This window comes from Podarcis filfolensis (genome assembly GCF_964270895.1).
Source record: "Podarcis filfolensis genome assembly, chromosome: 5".
Classification (NCBI taxonomy): Eukaryota; Metazoa; Chordata; class Lepidosauria; order Squamata; family Lacertidae; genus Podarcis; species Podarcis filfolensis.
Window position 1 is genome coordinate 80,074,077 of NC_139608.1, and position 20,308 is coordinate 80,094,384.

Genomic DNA, 20,308 nt, shown 5'->3' on the forward strand with positions numbered 1-20,308 from the left:
GGGACCCACCCGTGAGGCGAGATAAGCGCATTAGCATGTCTGGCCTCTGAGGAAGGCTGCCCCTCTCGCCTTCCATGCTGCTCCTTTCATTACTTTATCCTTCTGCTCCCCTCTGGCCCCTCCAGGCTCAGTGCCGGGGGCGGTTGTGCTGCCCTAAATCCGCCCCTGCTTGGAAGTTTTTTGTTCTCTTTTATTTTTGGTTGATCGTGATTTTTAATTATTATAAATCAAGTCAGATCCATTTAGTCAGAAATACATCCCTCTCAATCCCTACCATTTCATTTACTTATGTACTGCTTTTGAAATGAACCTCACAAAGTGGTTTACATCAATATATCAAAACAATAAGCATCCATTAAAAATGTAATAAAACAGCAAAGGCAAACTGCAAGGGGGGAAAGTTCAATGATTTTAGGATTGTAGCTTTTAAAAGTGTAGTTTAGTGGGAGGTTGGATCTTATTATTTATTTGTTAAATGTGAACCTCATTTTTGTTCCAAATTGTTGCTCTCTAGACCAGTTTCTATTCATCCAGACAAAATGATTCTGCCAGCCTGACCAGTTAATACTTAAACTCTTCTGTATTGCTTCATCAATGTGATTATACTATTGACAGAGAACTTTGATCACCATGTTAACATCTATGATGTCATGAATAGCTCTATCTGAATTGAAATTTACATAGATTTGCTGAACATTCAGATGTCTATCTAAATAGTGTGTGAAGCAATCCTAAGAGAATGATAACTTGGGAAACTGCTCTCTGCTTGGTTGTCCTACAATTGCTTTCAGGATAAGAATAAGACTACAGTGAGGGCAGGCATATTTCTGAAGCACCAGGTGTGTATCCTTTCTCCTCAAACTACTTGCCAGCTCAAACACTACACAGAATTCCCCCCCCCCATTGATCTATCTATCTCTCCCCTCCAGACTAGATTTGAGTCCCAAGTAGGCTGTTCCTTTCCAGCTCCTATTCTCCTGGCTCAACCTCTGCCTCCCAGTAAAATTCTGGTCTATTCCTACTAAAGGACACCACACTCTGTCCTTCACAATACGCTCAGAGTGGAAGTTGTTTTTTCCAGAAACAACTCTTTCTCCCATTCACTCTTTATACCTCAGCCTGTCTCCTAACTGTCTCCCTACCTATCTCCCACCCTCTCCAACCACAATTCCAACCCTCTCAAACTAACTGTCTCTCCAGAACCTCTCCTTTTAAACTCTCCCTCCTGGAACCACGGCCAATCAGAGGCTGCCATTCATTAACAATTTGCAGGCAGGAAAAAAAAGAAAGAAACACTTGTCCAGCAAAACCAACTTTTTCGTCACAGAGGTTTCTTCAGGGATTTATGTACTACTGATTGACCAAAGGGAGCAGGCCCCTGGATACACTTGTCAACTTTACCAGCCAGGATGGACAGAGATCAAGAGAACAAGAAGCTGCTTGCAACATTGCAGACCACAGAAACAGAAATCTAGCCCACAAAATGTGGGAAGGTGCTGCACTTCCCAGAATAGTTTCCTTTTACTTCTCTTGTGGCTCAGTTGTATTTACAATTGTTCATTTAGCAGAAATGTCACCAGTGAACTGTTTCCCATCACTGCGTCTTCATGGCAGCAAGACATGGAACTAAAGGCATGAAGCTGTACCAGAAAAATTAGCAAGCAATATTAGATAGATGTAATATATCACAGTGGTTTACATTTGCATATATATATATATATATATATAATCAAAAATTAAAAGCAAAATAATTAGAGACAAACACCAGCAGACCATTGTGGGCGATGTGCTTTAAATTGCCTGCAAACGCTTGGTGGGACAGAAAAGTTTTCTGCCCATTCATGAGTTCCAGATAGATACAAGCATAAGCAAAGAGATGGAAGCTGGAAATGAGCTGATGCAAGAGCCAACAGATTCGCTACAGATTGCTGGCCACTGGGAAAACCTTATTGCAGTGATGGGAAACATTGTAACTTAGTGGCAGAACGTGTTGTCTGCATGCAGAAGGTCCCAGGTCCAGCTCCTGGTGTCTCCCAGGTAGTAGGGCTTGATCAGACTCTCACCTGAAACCCTAGAGAGCTTCTCCACAGTGCTGAAGCAGAACCATCAAATTGTGAAGTTGGCAGGGACCCTGAGGGTCATCTAGTCCAACCCTCTCCAATGCAGGAAAATGTATTAGGTGGACTACAACTCTAATAATATTTGATTATTGATCATACTGGCTGGGGGTATCTTAATCTTCCCTCCACAAAAAGGAGGTTGAAATCAATCCTAGGTGCACTTTTCATTGCAGGATTTAAATGGCAGACCAACAAGGACAGTGTCACTTGCAATAATATCAAAAAATGCCTCCACAATTCAACCACCTAGCATTTGCGGTTTTTCTTCCGCAAAAGGTATGTGAAGCTCGGTTGTAAGAATGAAATAACAGTATAAACAATACTATCTTTACTTGTAAATCAACACTGTTGCAATATATATGGAGCTATATCAATGGGAAGCTTGCTTTATATCAGTTATTCAAACTGGCCTCCCCCAGCCCCGATAATTTATATCAGTTGATCCTGAAAAGGGCTGAGGCTATAAATGACCCAGAGGGCCAGCAAATATGTGGGAGGAAGTGTAAACAGCAGAGGCCAGGAAGATAAGTTCAGATGGTGATGATTAGGTTATTAACAGTCCATTATTAAGAAGGTTTGGGGGCATTTCCTTTCCCTTTGACCTCACTTACAATCCTTTGCAACTCAGGATAATACTTTATACATCTGATATTGGGCTATACGTATGCCTAATTTTGATAATTTCTGAAATGACTGTTCTTTTTGGATCTGATCTAGATGCGAAACACTGGGAAATACTGCCCCCTAGTGCTTATTTGTGAATTTAAGATGCTGTTTATCTGCTTTCTCTTGTTTGCTTGAGCTATCTGGATTTGTTTCTACAGAAGTTATTCAGTGCCCAACAGATTATCCTTATTCCCTGCAGGATTTTGTTGTGTTTCCTAGATGATGGGTTACCAGTAAAGGGCCTCATTCCCAGTCCCAGATAAGTGTGCTGCTCATGGGTGTAAGCAAGGGGTGCAACTGCCCCCCATCAAGCAAAACAATAGAAATACTTAAGTAACTAACCAATCATGTCTGTTCTGCACCTCCTAACAAAAGTCCTGTCCCCCCACAAACAAAAATCCAGGCTACGCCCATGGTGCTGTCTGCAACAATGCTTCATTTCTGGAAAAGAGAGGTCATGTTTACTTGGGGACCATGCTACCTGACTTTCTCACTCCTAAATAAATATGGATAGGTTACGACTGCTCGAGGGTAAAAGAACAATCTGCACATGCACAGAAAAACTCATCTTGTAGTTACTGACAGAAGAGTGTGTAGTGGTTAGAATGCTGGACTACAAGCATGGAGACATGGGTTCAAGCGTTAACTGAGCCACAAAGATCACTGGATAAACTTAAGCCAGTTATAGCTCAACCTAGCGGGTGGCGCTGTGGGATGAACCACAGAGCCTAGGACTTGCTGATCAGAAAGTCGTCAGTTCAAATCCCCACGATGGGGAGAGCTCCCGTTGCTTGGTCCCTGCTCCTGCCAACCTAGCAGTTTGAAAGCACATCAAAAAGTGCAAGTAGATAAATAGGTAGCGCTCTGGCGGGAAGATAGACGGTGTTTCCGTGCGCTGCTCTGGTTCGCCAGAAGCGGCTTAGTCATGCTGGCCACATGACCTGGAAGCTGTACGCTGGCTCCCTCGGCCAATAAAGCGAGATGAGCACCGCAACCCCAGTCGGCCACGACTGGACCTAATGGTCAGGGGTCCCTTTACCTTTAACCTACCTCAGAAAGTTGTTGTGAGGATAAATGGGGATGAGGGACATCATGAAAACCATTCTGAGGATTTGTAGGATGCAAATGTAATAAATAAATAAATAAATAAATAAATATTAAATTTGATGTAATCTGGCATTGGTTTGTTAAAAAATTGGAAAACTAATAAAATACTATTTGGCAGATAAATAAATGTTCTGGAAACCCAGATTCTGGAGCTGCAGATATTAAGACAATCTCTTCCAACCTAAAAAGTTAAGGAAGCTGTATCAGTTTGTAAGAAGAGCAATCTGTCTTGCAGAAGTTGCCATTGACTGATTCCGAGTCTCATATTGCTGTTATGAGCAGTGTCTTGATAGCAGAGCCTCATGACATGGCAAATTGCTGTCTGTCAACCGGCATTTCCACAGTGCATCTACACAGTTGTGTGCTGGCTGCAATGTATTGCTGAGTTAGCCCAGTCTGATGCTGCCAAAACTCATTGGACCACATCAGTGAGGCCAAGAGGGGGTTACTAAATTTGGACTAAATTTGCCTAGGCCGCCCTGTTAGATGAGCTTTGTTGGGAGAGTGATGCTTCAGCAGTCTCTCACATTGGCTTTTGATACCATCAGCCATGGGATCCTCCTGGTCTGTCTACAGAAGATGGGTACCTGGAGCATTGATCTGCACTGGTTCGGGTCTTGAGATAATGGGCAATTCCAGAAAACAGAATTGGATGAGTGTTTCTCAACCCTCTGTCTCTTCAGCTGTGGGGTGCTGCAGGGCACGATATGTCTCCAGTGTTGTTTAAAATCCATTATGAAGCTATTGGGACTTGAGAATTATGTGAAAGGCAATGCATTAATTGATAAAATAATAGTGTACATTCAATACCCGGTCTTGAAAGCTTTTTCTGTGGCTCACTTTAAACCAAGGCGACCTATAGCTGATTATCCTTAACACCATGTTATATAAGTAAATGACTGTTTTTATAATGTACATTTTGATTAGATGATATCTATGGAGGAAATAGAATCATAGAATTGCAGAGTTGGAAGGGACCCTGAAGGTCATCTAGGCCAATCCCCTGCAATTCAAGAATCTCAACTAAAGCATCCAATTCCTGCAATAAATGTAATCTCTTTAGCAAAACCCCCCACAATCCTCTCTCACTTCTCAGAGAAGCTTCTATAGAGATAAAAACCCTTTCCCTCAGAGCTCCTACAGAGGGATACACTTGTGATAGCCAAATTTTGATTGAGACCATTGCTGTGGTGTTATTTAAAGGCAGTTTCCCATTCCATATATTTATTTGCTGCATGTAGCATCTTAACTGTTCTTATCAATCCAAACTTAGTGCATAGCTGTACAGCAAAAATTATGGTGAATTAGAGTAATGAATTATTGCCGTACCATCATAAATGAGGGAGGCCTTGCCAATTTTGTGGATAAGGCAGCGGTCATTTTGAATGCACACTTCTCTTCTCACCTGCACCCCTAGTCGCACTTGTGGATGTGGCAACACGTGGATTCCAAATCATGTGTGGGGAACATATTCAGGAATGTGGAAGTCGTAACCACGGACATAATTTCTTTATCGGAAACTCAATATACAATTCCATTGTTTCCTCTTTCTGTCAGCTTTTTGACATCTAATAGACTTGATTTGAACAGAAAGAAGAAGAATTTGGATTTGATATCCTGCTTGATCACTACCCGAAGGAGTCTCAAAGCGGCTAACATTCTCCTTTCCCTTCCTCCCCCACAACAAACACTCTGTGAGGTGAGTGGGGCTGAGAGACTTCAGAGAAGTGTGACTAGCCCAAGGTCACCCAGCAGCTGCATGTGGAGGAGCGGAGACTCGAACCCAGTTCCCCAGATTACCAGTCTACCGCTCTTATCCACTACACCACACTGGCTCGGGATGTTTTAAAATTATTTCTTCCTATCCTAAAATTCATAGGAAACTCTTTGTATCTGTTTCCATACCCCACCACCACCTTCTGAGGAAGAGACTTAATCTTGCCTCTGGGTCAATGCCAAGCAGATGGGGATCCAAACAAGTCCAGAATAATGCTAAAAGTGGGAGGGGAGGAAGGGAAGTGGGAAGGATTACCCACATTTGGCAGCAGCTCCTCACACATCATGGAATGCAAGTCCAGAAGCTTCTCTGACTTTCCTGAATAGCCTGTGGGCTGATTTGCCACTGAAGGGAGGAGACTGAAAAGCCCCAACACGGACATGGCGTCTGTGACAGAAAAGTTGGTTCCACAAGTATTTCTTTTTACTTTTATCTCCTGCCAGCAAATGGTTAAAGAACAGCAGCCTCTGATTGGCTGAGGTTCCAGGAGGAAGAGAGTTTGTAAGGTCGGTTTAGAGTTGTGGTTGTGGAGGGGGATGGAATTGAGGTTGGAAAGGTTGGGAGTTAGGTTAGGAGACAGGTTGAAATATACAGAGTGCTGAGGAGGGAGAGTAGTTGGTTCAGGAGAAAACATCCACTCTGAGTGTACAGAGAAAGACTGAGTGTAATGTCTTGCAGGAGTAAGAGGACTGGATCTTGCTGGGAGACTGAGGGAGAGACAGGAGAAGTAGCTGAAAAAGGATCAGTCTACTTAGGTCTCTAGCTAGTCTGGAGGGGAGAGACTCTTCTGAGGAAGAGACTCCCCAAACCCAGTTAAGGAAGAGGAGTTGTGAGCCCTTAAGACTATTACTGAAAGTTACCTCAGGAGTTGGATTTGTTAAAGGGGTGGGTACCGGAAGGAAAGGGACGCGGGTGGCGCTGTGGGTTAAACCACAAAGCCTAGGACTTGCTGTCAAAGTGCAAGTAGATAAATAGGTACCACTCCGGCGGGAAGGTAAACGGCGTTTCCGTGCGCTGCTCTGGTTCACCAGAAGCGGCTTAGTCATGCTGGCCACATGACCCGGAAGCTGTACGCTGGCTTCCTCAGCCAATAAAGCGAGATGAGCGCTGCAACCCCAGTGTCGGCCACAACTGGACTTAATGGTCAGGGGTCCCTTTACCTTTACCTTTTTACCAGAAGGAAAGTGCTGCCTCAGAAAGGAACCAAACTAAAAAGCCGAAACCTCTGTGAAACAAATACAGAAAACTAGCTTATTAATTCTGAAGTAACCTAAGTTTCTCCACTTGTATTATAATACCTTGTTTTAAAATAAATCTTTATTGTTGTTTTAAAAACATCTGCTTGAGACTCCAGCTTATTGGTTATCCCCCCCACCAAGGTCCCCCACAGGATACTCTGGAATAGTTAGCATTTGTTTTAAGGGTTGTTCAGTGAGGTGGGGGCAATATATGTAAGAGAGAGCAGGCAAGTCGGCGCGAGTGGTAACTGAGGCACCGAGCTTGTCGCAGTGTCCTCCATTTCAGGCTTAATACAGTGGTTGTAAAAGGTGTGGCATGCCACACTGCTGTTGCAGGAAGGGGTGGCAAGAGCAGCAGGAAGATTCAAGGACAATCAAAGAAACATATAAATTATTTCAGTATAGTATAGTATCAAAATACTTGACTGGAAAAACCACTGCTCATTTATTTCCTTTTTTACTCCTTGCTCCCCCTCCTCATCCTGCCCCCAAGGAGAAGCAAACCAGGGCAAGGCTTTCATATTGTGCTTCAGTTCCCTGCAGCTTTGGCTGGGTTAAGGTCATCCTCAGAGCTGCAGCCTGGGAGCACATGGCCCCATCCTTCCGAGAGCAACAGGTCTCTAGAAACAAGCAGTTTTGTGTCTGTGTAGCCCAGAATCCCAAATTCTGAACATAATTATCGGCATGATATTTGAGAGAAGAGGGTGGGGGATAAGTAGTTCCCCACATGGCTTGTCTTCCCTCAGGAGTGCTAACTCCTAGGGGCTGGACCCCTTTGAGCCCCCCACAATATTTGTTAGTGAGGTGTTGGGCCCCCTCAATGTTTGGACGCTCCTCACAGCTCCCAGTCCATAGCATTCCTCAAGTGAGGCAGGTGAAAGACAAGGTAGAGGAGCAAATGGATGGGAACAGTTGCAAATGCCCTGTCTTATACTGTATTGAGCAATGTTTGAGAAATGATAACATCTCCTGCCTAGTAGACAAAGTGAGAGGGAACACTCCTACAGGTGAGTCCCTTCAGCTCACTCATCATCATGTAGAAGGCTTTGGGGAGAAATTGGCAGCCCAGGAGATGTGTTCCATGTTCTCCCTCCAGAAAGGATACACATTCCCCCCAGTTCTCATCCCATCCCTTCCTTCCCTGGGCTGAATAGTACACTGGAAGCTCAGCAGGACTTAGATCTGGCTGTTTTATTAGTAAAGAGGCATGCACGTTGACAGCAGAATGCAGATAATGAATTTAAATTTTTTTAAAGGAAGGAAGGATGCATAATAATAATATTATAATGTATTATTTATACCCCGCCCATCTGGCTGAGTTTCCCCAGCCACTCTGGGCGGCTCCCAATCAAGTGTTAAAAACAATACAGCGTTAAATATTAAAAACTTCCCTGAATAAGGGCTGCCTTCAGATGTCTTTTAAAGATAGGATAGCTGCTTAATAATAATAATAATTTACCAGCAAGGAAAGAACAGCCTAGCTCAACCTGGATTTAAACAGCTCATTCTCTCATTCAGGGATGCTTTTCATCCTTCATTTTTACTCCGACTAGAGAACTAGTCTTTTGCAGGACTGTGTCTTCAATTGCACTTATGTATAAGTATACTTAAAAACAACAATAAACAGTCAAGGAGGAAATGTTTCTCATTTGTGGGTGTTGCATTGCATCAACAGCTAACGACATTTTAATCTTTTCGCTCTGATGAATGTAAAAAAAAAAAAAATTCTCTAAGAATCAGGCCGCTGCATGTAGCAACTTTGAAGGTACAAGGTTCATGTTCGTGCCAAGTTGTAATCCCTCTCAAAATTACACCTTCATATTCTGATGCAATGATAATCCTATTATCTCATTTATTCATCCTTTCATTTCCTCTTAGTTAAATGCAGATCTTCTGGGAACAAATTCAGATAGCTCCAGCAGATTGCTCCTCTCTGCAACATGCTGCTCAGGTAACGAAAATGCCGACACAGATGCAACATTGCAACAGGCAGCTCTTGCAAAACTTCAAGATCCAATATTGGTCTCGTCTGCTCAAACAGCTGGAGACTGTTTCCACATGCAAGGGAAGTCCCTAACTCACCAAGTGCTTGAGACCCATCAGCTACCCTCCCCTGGTTTAGCTAGCTAGTCAAAGCCATTCCCAGGGTGTTGCTGCTGTTGCATGCTGACGGCTTCTAGGAGCCACAGGTGAGAGCTGAGTGCAGGGTGGGGACCAAAGTGAGCAATCTATCCCAGAAGGAGCATGATGTGTCCTCCACCAGAGGTCCTACCCTCCTCTAACACTCCACACACAAGTAAATAACCACTTAATATGTTTATTCCAAAATTTCATTGTAGGTCATTAATTCCTGTAGGCAGGTGAAATAGATTTACTAATCATTAATATTAAGTAAGTAATCAACCAAGTCACATTAGGCTAAAGCACAGAGCCTTATTTATTTATTTATTTTTCTAAAGGCTGCATGTTTCCCTCTGCTACCACTACAGCATAGAATGAAGTTGAGGTTGGTTGGGCTCAGCAACAGCAAGCCTTCTCATAGAAAGTCAAGTAACAACTAATTACTATGCATGTCCTCCCAGGGAATATGTAATTTACATTCATGTACATACGTTCTGAAAATATACGCATGGGTAAACAGTTGTGAGTAATTTATTTAAATTTAAATTTCCCCCGTGCTTTAAATTGCAGTAATAGCAATATACTTAAAATGTGCGAAGCATCGTGTAACATTATGAGAAACAAATCCAGATGGCCCAAGCACTTCTGGGCTGCATACACATCATACATTTAATGGTCCTTTAAAACAATCCTGGGACCCATAAGGGTGCCAGGAATTGTAGCTCTGTGAGGGGATAAATGGCTCTTTCTAGCATTCTTTGGCAGAGACAATGTGCTTACCCCTGCTTTTCAGAGGGAGGCAGCTGCCAGATCAGCAGAGCTTGGCACTTGTGATATTCTGGCACCAAGCCCCCCCCCCCCACTCCTCTCCATCACTGCAGCCCTTTTTCTGGCTTCTCTGGAAAATGTGACATGCAGGAAGCCAGCACTTTTAACTCCTTTCATGTGCTAGAAATGCTGAGGACAAAATGTGATGGGTGAGACGGCACTTTTTCCTCTCATGCCATTGGGCCCGCTCTCACTTAGATAAATTGCCCCCACCTCACTGAACAACCCTTTACCCGAAGGTTTCTTTCCTTTTTCCCTTAAAATTTCTAGCCCCAGAGTATGCTGCGAAGGAGCTTTGTGAAGGGGTAACTAGTAAGTTGGAGTATCAGACAGGTTTTCTTTAAATAAACAATAAAGATTTATTTAAGGCAAGATAGTATATAACACAAATGGATTCAACTTAGGTTAGTTCAGAAATACAGTGCAATTTCACTTTAAATTTGTCCTCAGTTTTTGCATTATGGTTTGGTTCTTTTTTTCTGGTGATACTTTCTTTCAGTTACCCAACCCCTTTAACAATCCTGCTCCTGAGGTACTTTAAGTAATACAGTGGTACCTCTGGTTACAAACTTAACTCGTTCAGAGGTCCATTCTAATAATAATAATAATTTATTATTTATACTCCGCCCATCTGGCTGGGCTTCCCCAGCCACTCTGGGTGGCTTCCAAAAAAATATTAAAATGCTGTAATACATCAAACATTAAAAGCTTCCCTAAACAAGGCTGTCTTCAGATGTAGACCACAGGGCTCTCCACACCCCCTCCCTTCACTGGGTCTGGGAGTTTCATCCGTTTCCTTAGAAGAATCTATCTCTCCCCTCCAGACTAGATTTGAGACCCAAGTAGGCTGTTCCTTTCCAGCTTCTACTTCTCCTGGCTCAGCCTCTGCCTCCCAGTAAAATTCTGGTCTATTCCTCCTTCAGGACACCACACTCTGTCCTTCACAATACGCTCAGAGTGGAAGTTGTTTTTTCCAGAACCAACTCTTTCTCCCATTCACTCTTTATACCTCAGCCTGTCTCCTAACCTGTCTCCCTACCTATCTCCCACCCTCTCCAACCACAATTCCAACCCACTTCAACCAACCCTCTCATCAAACTAACCGTCTCTCCAAAACCTCTCCTTTTAATCTCTCCCTCCTGGAACCACGGCCAATCAGAGGCTGCCATTCATTAACTATTTGCAGGCAGGAAATAAAAAGAAAAAAACAACCTGTCCAGCAAAACCAACCTTTTTGACACACAAAACCTGGCCCATTTTTTGTTTTATAAAAGAAGAGAAGGAAGGCAAACCAGAAGCAAGTGTTGAATGGTTTCTTTAAATATAAGGCTCATTATTGTTTCACAGGATGTGTATGGCTTTAAGGGCCAGAGCAAATAACATGACCTAGTTTTACAGCTGTGAAACGGTTTAGCAGGTGATGTTAAGGTATGTTAATTAAGCTGTTATGTTAAGCTGTTATGTTAATTAAGCAGGTAGCTCTCTCAATACCCTGATGGATGGGTCATGCTCATTGATATATTGTAATTTAGTGTAAAAGGAATTTCTGTTTTTGTTATTAAAACCTAGCAAAAGTTACTTTTGCGTTTCTTGAAATGTGTGGTCTCCCCAGCACGCCTTCTGCAGCGCAACTACCGTTTTTCATCCCATAGGACGCTCTGTCCCATAGGACGCACCTAGTTTTTTGGGGGGAAAATAAAGGATTCCCCCCCCTTTATTCCCCCCCAAAACCAGGTGGGGGAACAGCGGGATGGCGGCGCTGCGCCTCCCCGCTGTCCCCCGAGCTTGTGGGGCTGGCCGATGTCTGCCTGAAGCGCGGGGCGCTCTGCTTCAGGGTGCCCCGCACCGGGCGGCAGGCTGCTATCCGCAGCCTAGGGAGCCCTGCGGGAACTCCTGTGGGCTCCCCAGGCTTGCTGATAGCTTCCTGAAGCCTGGAGAGCGAGAGGGGTCGGTGCGCCCTCCAAGCTTCAGCGAAAGCCTGTATTCGCCCCATAGGACGCACACAGATTTCCCCTTCATTTTTGGAGGGGAAAAAGTGCGTCCTATAGGGCGAAAAATACGGTAATCTGCAGGTTAGCCAACAGCAAGAGGGGTCAAGCACTGGGCACTGGAAAGGGCAAGAAGAGCAGACAATAAGCACATTAGGGATGCAGACTCAGTGAGTGTGCAAACTCCAGAAAGGCGAATGAGTGGTGGTGATTTTGTGTAAATGAGGTGCGCATGGCACTACTGCACCACCACGGGCAGGTCAGCTGGTAGCGCATGGGACTCTTAATCTGAGGTCCAAGCTCCACGCTGGGCAAAAGATTCCTGCTCTGCGGGGGGAGGGGCTAGATGATCGTCAGGGTTCCTTCCAATTGTACGATTCTACGATCCCCCCTCTTGTCTCGCTTGTCACTGTGCTGAAATGTGGCACAATGGGTCAGTGCCCTGTTAACCAGAAGTCGAGCCCACGCAGGGACGGCTTTCGGCGGGATTCCTACACTGCAGGCGGGGTTGGACTAGATGACCCTTGGGGACCTCTTCCAACTCTCCAATTGTGCGAATTGCCGTCAGCAGTTTGCCACAAAGACTCGCACTCGCGGTTGCCCGAGAGGAGGAAAGCAGCAGGCAGCAGCGCGGAGCCCGCGGCAGCGAGTCCCTCGGATCCCTCCTAATCCAACCCTCTTCCTCCCCGCGTAACAACAGGGCCCTCTTTGTGACGCAGGCGACGTATGCAAATGGAGAGGGACAAAGAAGGGTGCCACGCCCCTCCGGAGCGCTTCTTGGGGCTGCTCACAAGAGGCGGCGGGAACAGACTCGGTCGCTGCAGAGATGACGAGGGTGGCGGGCTCGATGGACTCCCAGGCCGAGCACCGCGCCGATTACTTCCGACGCTCCAAGCTTTTCGTAATGGTGGCGATCTTGGTCGGCCTGACCTATTACGGGGTGAGCGCAGCCTCCCTGGAGGCTCCCGGGGCAGCTGGTGCGGGGAAGCGCGGGGCGCCACGGCTCCAAAGCGCACCCGGGGGGGGGGGGGGGACGTGAGGGGATCATAGTCACAGCTGTCAACTTTTCCCTTTTCTTGCGAGGAATCCTATTCGGAATAAGGGAATTTCCCTTTAAAAAAGGGAAACGTTGACAGCTAGGATCATAGTCCAACCCGGAACATTTCGCCCGAGACTCGAACGCGCGACCTGGAAGTTAAAGTCTTCGTCCTCCACGGGCTGAGCTATGTGTCTCTTGCCGTGGGAGCCAGAGATGGGAAGGCTTGGAGGGGATCCCTATGTACCGTACTTAGCTTTGAAGATGTTAGGGATGAGCCCGCCCAAATCAAGCGTGGTTTTTTTTAAAGTCACATTTATTTCACGGGGAGAATTTACAGGATTCAGTAGGGCGCCCCATTGAGTTCAGTGGGCATTACTCCACTGCAACTGGGCAAAGGGTAGAAGCCTCAAGCAGGTGTTTAAACTCTTCCACTGAAATGAATGGGTTGGAAAAAAACGAAACAAACCCCGGAATCTTGAGTTGTGTTTTCTGCTGCTCTGAAATCTCCCCACTCAAGGGTTTTTGGGAGCTGAATCCCTGATTGGAGTCCAGTATAAATATGTTTTCCACCGTAGTGCACTTTTAGTGCATTTCATGAAGACAGCCGGCTTTAATGCATAGCACACACTGTACTGGTGAGGTTTATTCTGGAAGTACATTATATGATAATTGTGATTTATTTTTTGGGGGGGGGGATCTAGACCAAGATCTCATCAGCTGTGGGCTTTCTTGCCTAAGTCCAGTGTTTCAGGGTCCTCCACACCCTGCATTGTAAAATGCAAGGGTCAGAACCTTTTTCAGCCGTGGGCCGGTCCACCATCCCTCAGACCATGTGGTGGGCTGGACTATTTTTTTTGGGGGGGGGAATGAACAAATTATTCCCACAAATAACCCAGAGATGCATTTTAAATAAAAGCACATATTCTACTCATGTAAAAACACCAGGCAGGCCCCACAAATAACCCAGAGATGTATTTTAAATAAAAGGACACATTCTACTTATGTAAAAACACACTGATTCCTGGACCGTCTGTGGGCCAGATTGAGAAGGCTATTGGGCTGGATCTGGCCCACAGGCCTTAGGTTGCCTACCCCTGGTCAAATGGCTGCTAATTTCTGGATTGTGCCACATTGTATTGATATCCCCGAATTTCATATATTATGTATGGATACTGGGGGATAAACACAAAAGTTGTGAATTCTGATGTTGCAGGATGATGGGTTATGTTGACACGTATATACAGTGGTACCTCGGGTTACATATGCTTCAGGTTAAATACGCCTCAGGTTACAGTCTCTGCTAACCCAGAAATATTACCTCGGGTTAAGAACTTTGCTTCAGGATGAGAAGAGAAATTGTGCTCCGGTGGTGCAGCGGGAGGCACCATTAGCTAAAGTGGTGCTTCAGGTTAAGAACGGACCTCCGGAACAAATTAAGTACGTAACCAGAGGTACCACTGTATGCCGCTTAGGAATTTGGAATATTAAGTGGTATAGCTGAAGTAAATAAAACAATACCTCCTGTATGCTTACTTAAATGTATCTCTCTTTCTCCCCTCCCCCTCCTCACACCTCAGTGGGCAGTCTTTTCACCCTCAACAATCCCCTATGACCTTCTGGGACCATTAGGCACCTTCACTAAATATTTGGTGGAAAACCATAAAACTCTTCTCAATATAGGGTAAGCTGAATTCTCATCTTCTACCTGTTCACATTCCTTCTGCTCACCCAACAGTGGGGATTTTGGGGATGGGTGGGAGGGTGAGTAATATAATATGCAGCCATATGTATGTGTTTCTCCTTGCATATTGGGAGGGACAAGTGAAATGTAAGAGCAAGCTACAGTCAAGCAATGTATTTTGAGATTATAGAGTCATAGATTATAGAGTCATAGAATAGTAGAGTTTCTAACAATGGACCCAGGGCCTCATTCTTTTTTCTTCCTTCCTTTTTAATTGTAAAAACCAGTCCGACACATGTGTGAAGGGTGGATCGGGACAGGCTGTCTAGCCTTTGTTCCTCTTCCTCTGGTAGTTTTCCAGCCCATAATTATCTCCCCTGAGCACTTTTGTCAACTGGGTTAAAGCATAGCTGTCAACTTACAGATTTGAAAATAAGGGACCAGCAGCCTCAAAAATAAGGGATCAGCAGCCGAAATAAGGGATTTTGGCTTAGCTTATACAGAAATCCCGCACTCATGGAGCCATGCTGCTTTGGCTGCAACTGACTGTGTTTTGCAGGGGGTTGGACTAGATGATCCTAAGGGTCTACAACTCCCACCAAAGAAGAGTGGCAGACAAAACTGATGAATGACGTCGAGATGGCAAAGCTTACAGGCAGAATTAGAAACCAGGAAGAGGACCTCTTTAATAAAGAATGGGGAAAGCTTATAATTTATTTGAAAAGCTATTGTAAAGAGTTACATACATTGGTAAGATTGACAGAAAACTTGTAGTAAAAATTTGAACTATGGATGGACAAATGATTTATAAAAATAGAGTTATGAAAGGGATGCAGAGGGGGAAATCACTGCACTGGTTGGAGGGTATGCTAAGCAGCACGTTGGGGCTGCCGTCGTCCTGGGGCGAGGAGTTCCATTGGCCCTTCCCCACCTGAGAGAGAGGGAGGGAGGGAGAGAGACTCTCGCCCATGCCGCCCGTGAGCCCGGCATGAGGCGGTTGCGGTGCGGCGGCTGAAGTGCCGCCCTTCTGTGTCCCTCCCCATCCCCTCCTCTTCCTCCTCCCTCAGGCCGCCTCCTCAGCCGCAGCCACCGCTGCCGCCTCCAGCTTCCCCTGGCAGCGCGGCAGAAGTCTTGCAAGAGGGGCTGCCTGCCCGCCCGCCGCCACCCGTCTCCTCACAATGTGCCCCTGAGGGGGAAAAAGGAGAGACGGAGACACAGCAGCTCATGCACGCGCTCTCTCTTGCTCTCTCGAGGCGGAGGACCCCGAGCCGCTGCTTCCCTCCCGAGCCGGGCGAGCATGAAACCCGGGAAATTTAAGGGACATCATCAATAAGGGACAGCAGCGGGACACAGCGCTGGGATAAGGGAGTTTCCCGCTAAATAAGGGACGGTTGGCAGCTATGGGTTAAAGAGCAGCTCCATACATGCCTTACTCCACTCGGACTGTGTAGTGTTTCTGGTCCGGTTTAGGCTATGCATAACGTGTTTTTAGAAATATGCACATTAATATAAAGGGCAGGGCAGAATGATTGCCTGCTTTTTGAAAACCCCATTCCTGCACCTGAACTTTATTCAGCATGCAAGTAGTACAGAGGGAGCCATACAATAAGACAAGCTGATCTTTGGTACCCTTCAGAGGCAGTGGCATGAGAGGCAGATAGAGCCTATGGCAAAGCCTGTTGTGTGTTTCTCTTGCACAAGCCATGCTTACCAAAATGAACAGGCATTGCACAAAGCATATTTGTGTTGCTTCAGTGAACTCCTGTCCATTTCACAAGGGCTTGCATGAGAAATAACAGGGTTGTGTCACCTGTTAATTAGCTGGTGATTGGGGATGTGTTTGGCTTTCCCCCTGGGAATACCTAAATGTTTTGGGCTAACCCTTATCTTGCTTTAATTTATGCCAGTTACAAATGGTGTTATTTTCCTTCCTTTCAGATATTTAATTACCTGGTTAATCCACATCGGGGAAGCATTATATGCCCTCAAGCTATGCAAGTAAGCTGTTTTTATTTTATTTTGGTTCTCTCTTCTACCTCCACCTCCCTCTGCCCTCTTCTAAACAGCAGATAGCGCGGCAAAGCTGTGAGCTGGTTTCCTGGGTACGGATATGGGGTGTTGTGCATGAGCACTCCCTCTCACTGCCTGAAGTGGTACGGAAGTGACACACAGGTGTTAATAATCTTCACAACCTATCTGCAAGAATTGGGTCTAAAGTAAATTCTGTCAAGGACCGACTTTGGAGCTGTCGTTGAATTTGCTTTTTAAAAAGCAACCAGTGCTTTCCAACATTGAACCAATGAGGTGTGCTGTGCATTGGAACCCAACCCAGCAGTGGCAGGTGAACTTACCCTGACCCTTTTTGTCAGGTTTCTTAAAAAATAATAATAAAGGCGCTGGCACTAGTTTACAAAGCCTTATACATCTGAGAGCCAGGATACCTAAAAGGCTGTCTTGCACCTTATATATACAACTTATGGTTGCATTCTGCAGAAGAGGGCCTCTTGCAGATATCATCTCAACAGGAGATCTCCGTATAATGCGGGAACTGGACCTTAAATTTTGGTGGCACCTACCCCTGAGAACTCTGTCTATTGTCTTTTAGGCACCTCTTAAAGACCTTCCTCTTCTAAGAAGCCTTTTAATCAGAATTTTATCCTGGCCCTTATCTGCATTGTGTTTATATATGCCTTTATTGTTGATGATTTTGTATTGTTAATTGCTTTGGGATGTATAAATGAAGTAAGCAAAATAAAAGAACATAAAAGAAGCACAAGAAGGAGCCAGTGACTGTGTAAGTAGGCTGGTCTGTGTGAGTGTCAGCAGAGGAGTAACAACATGATGGTTCTGCAAGTTCTAAATCCCAAATATATGCACTTGGATTCAAAACCCTGTTTGGAGGTTATCTGGAACTAGTGACTGCATTGCTGATATCTTTCCTTCATTGGTGTATCACATGCCACCCTGGAAAGTTCCCTGAAGGCTTCTGGTGAGGGAGCAGGGGTGTCGATAACAGCCCAACTTCAGTTTCCGCCCATCCTCCAATCAGCTGAGGGCAAAATAGACATCTATCTACTTAACTTGGATTTTAAGTAATACATGCAGAAATGTCAGGCTTTATCTGTCTGTCTCTTCACTGCAGGATGAAAGGCATCACAGACCCTTCAACTCAGCGTTTGTGGTTGGTTCAAACATTTTTCTTTGGAATAGGATCTCTCTACTTTTTGTTGACCTACAACCCCCGGAAGAAAAGCTGGTGAAGGATTCAGCCAGAAGAGAAGGTTCCAACACATTCTAGCTTTGGGGTATATTTTTCAGGGAGAGGGATGGGTGTATTCCTAAATATTTTTTGTGCGTTCAGAAGTGTGGCAATCTTCTCTTTCACTTGGAAAGAGAAATTTCTTTCAGATGTCTCCTCTGCAGGTTTTGCAGCTGTGGGCAAAGCGAGGAAACTAGCTTGTGACAATGGGGGATGGAGCCTTTCTTTTTAGATCAAGGAAATAAAGCCAGTTCTTAATGGTCAGGACCAAAATGCCAACACTCACAAGATATCTGCACAGGACCAGTTTAAAATAGGGGTGACAAACAGAGCAAGCACAGAGCAACCTATAGTCTCTACTTCTCAGGTCTAACAGTAGCCTTATTCATTAACTGAGCTGTATAGAAGTGTGGTGAGGCATCTTCCTTTGGGCCCAACTTGCACCTGTCTGTTGCTCCCCTGGTTTTGCCTGCATCCATGGCTGGATTGCCCTCTATAAGTGATTGTATGGATAGTCCCCTTCATTTATGAGCCTCTTTCTCCCCTCCCCCACACCCTTTTTACAGGTAAGGGTTGCAGATTAAGCAGGTCTGTGAGCACTGATCTCTACATGCAGCCACACTGTGTCCAGGGTGTAGCTGTGACTGGGAGGCAAGGTGGCATTTTCATTCTCTGTCATTTGCACCATAGACCAAGAGGGCTAATGCTACTCCATTAGTACTTTTAGCTGTGCTTAATAATAATAATAATAATAATAATAATAATAATAATAATAATTAATAATTAATAATTAATAATTAATAATTAATTACTATTAAAAATAATGTGCAACAGTACAGATTATCCTTGTTGGGCATCCAGTTTTAGCAGGTGGCTTGGTTAACTTTTCTTCCCCTTTCTTGAGAAATAAACCTCTTCTATTTCTCACCCACCTTCCCACCCAGAGTTTAAAGGGGTTTATCCGCAGTAGATGTGGTCAGCATTGCATCCCGAACATCTTGCAATCTTTCTCCACAAACGCTGCCACCACCCCTCTGATTTATAATGGTCTACCAGCAGGTTTTGCTCTTATGTTTTCTTGGTGCTCTCTTAACAACCTGCATGCATTGCAAAGCACTTTAGTTAATAACCGTGGCACTAAACTCTTGGGCATGGCGCAAGCTTTTCTTGAAGTGCAAAAGGCTGTGAGAGAGAAAGCGGTGACCACATAAGAACTGCAGTCAAGACCAAGAAACCCCACTGGGGCAGTTTTATTTCTCAGAGATCCAACCTGCTGTTAAAAGGTAGTTTTATATTACATGCCTTAAATTCTTTAGGGGAGATGCCCCCCCAAGAAATACATCAAAGCAGGTCTACTAGTTTCAATCTGAGAGAACGCTTTGATAGAGCTTTCATTAGGCGTTCGTCATCCAAGCTGTGTCGTGATAGACAGAGCTGTCTGTGGGGAAGGTTTAGAAATAGCACGTTAGTTGGATTTGGACAAAGTAGTTAACAGTGCCTGTCAGATGAGTGGGTGTCTAGTTTATAGATGTGTTGGCCAATGTGTTTAGTATTGGCTTAGTATCTACATGTTTGGTTTCTACATGTTATGCAATGCCACCACCCAGATCCGAGAAAGGAAAATTACTGGTTCAGTTTTTCCCTGGCATGGCATTGCTTGGCAGGGTGAAGTGGTTTACAAGATTTTACCCTCTCTAGAGAGACTTTTCACTAGTATAAGCTCAGGGGCAGAACGAGGGTAAGAAGCAAAGGGCACCAGCATGGAGCTTCAATAAACCCCTCCACCCCACCAACTTTTTAGCATTTTGTATTAGTGCAGTGCATTTTTACTGTAGTGCATGCCATTGTTATGTTGGTGCAGGAGACAGGTCCGCTGATTCTGTGCCTGAGCAAATATATAAAGGTTATGACTCAGCCACATTGGACCATAGTTCTTGCCTTTGGTTTGGACTTTTAATTCTCTTGATGATTTCTGCTGAAATGCCCTATAATGTCTTTCAAACTCTGTGTCTCATTTGGATTTATTTTTAGGCAGCTCTTAAGAACACTGCTGCTCATAGTTTTAGCTCAGCATTTTGCCTTTGTGCTTGAACACCCTGCATATTCCATCATGCCTGTTGTATTGAGAATCACCTCTTTAACACATTACGTTTTACCTGGGTATTGTCTGGATGATTAAAGGTAGCTTTTGCTGTTCTTTATACTGTTAATACTCGAAGGGAAACATGGTGAGCTGTTTGACTGTTGCATCTTGTGATAAAAATGTGTCCTGAGACTGGGTGCTTAATTGGTATAATGCTGCATTTTGAGCTGATAATTTCCGAGAGCTGTCTCACTGCTGGCCTTGAATAAAGCTAATAATTCTCTCTAAAATATAATGCATGCCCTGAAATTGTTACAAAGGATGGGGTGGTGGTTTCACATCCTTAAAGCAGGGGTGCCAAAACACAAAGTATAGGACCCCCTAAGGATTCCTAATGCAGC

At 44.7% G+C, this 20,308-nt stretch overlaps 1 protein-coding gene and 1 long non-coding RNA gene across 2 annotated transcripts in view; one reads left to right on the forward strand and one right to left on the reverse strand.

The window, feature by feature from the left end:
- LOC310763016 overlaps positions 1 to 11,461 on the reverse strand; it is a 143,757-nt gene extending 132,296 nt beyond the window's left edge. Inside the window, exon 1 of the long non-coding RNA XR_014548373.1 lies at positions 11,070 to 11,461. This is a non-coding gene — a long non-coding RNA (uncharacterized lncRNA). The remainder of the gene's footprint in view (positions 1 to 11,069) is intronic.
- Positions 11,462 to 12,637: 1,176 nt separating this feature from the next.
- On the forward strand, positions 12,638 to 18,097 carry TMEM254 (transmembrane protein 254). The gene is made up of 4 exons (XM_083614894.1): positions 12,638 to 12,785; positions 14,462 to 14,565; positions 16,504 to 16,563; positions 17,708 to 18,097. The coding sequence occupies exons 1-4, from the start codon at positions 12,672 to 12,674 to the stop codon at positions 17,823 to 17,825; spliced, it is 396 nt and encodes a 131-aa protein (XP_083471020.1). The 5' UTR covers positions 12,638 to 12,671; the 3' UTR covers positions 17,826 to 18,097.
- The last annotated feature ends 2,211 nt before the right edge of the window (positions 18,098 to 20,308 follow it).

Excerpts from the sequence above, each read along its gene's own strand:
- TMEM254 (XM_083614894.1), top strand. The coding sequence starts at position 12,672 with ATGACGAGGGTGGCGGGCTCGATGGACTCCCAGGCCGAGCACCGCGCC. Across the intron at positions 12,786-14,461 it reads TCGGCCTGACCTATTACGGG|TGGGCAGTCTTTTCACCCTC; the intron begins GTGAGCGCAGCC and ends CTCACACCTCAG. Across the intron at positions 16,564-17,707 it reads TATGCCCTCAAGCTATGCAA|GATGAAAGGCATCACAGACC; the intron begins GTAAGCTGTTTT and ends TCTTCACTGCAG.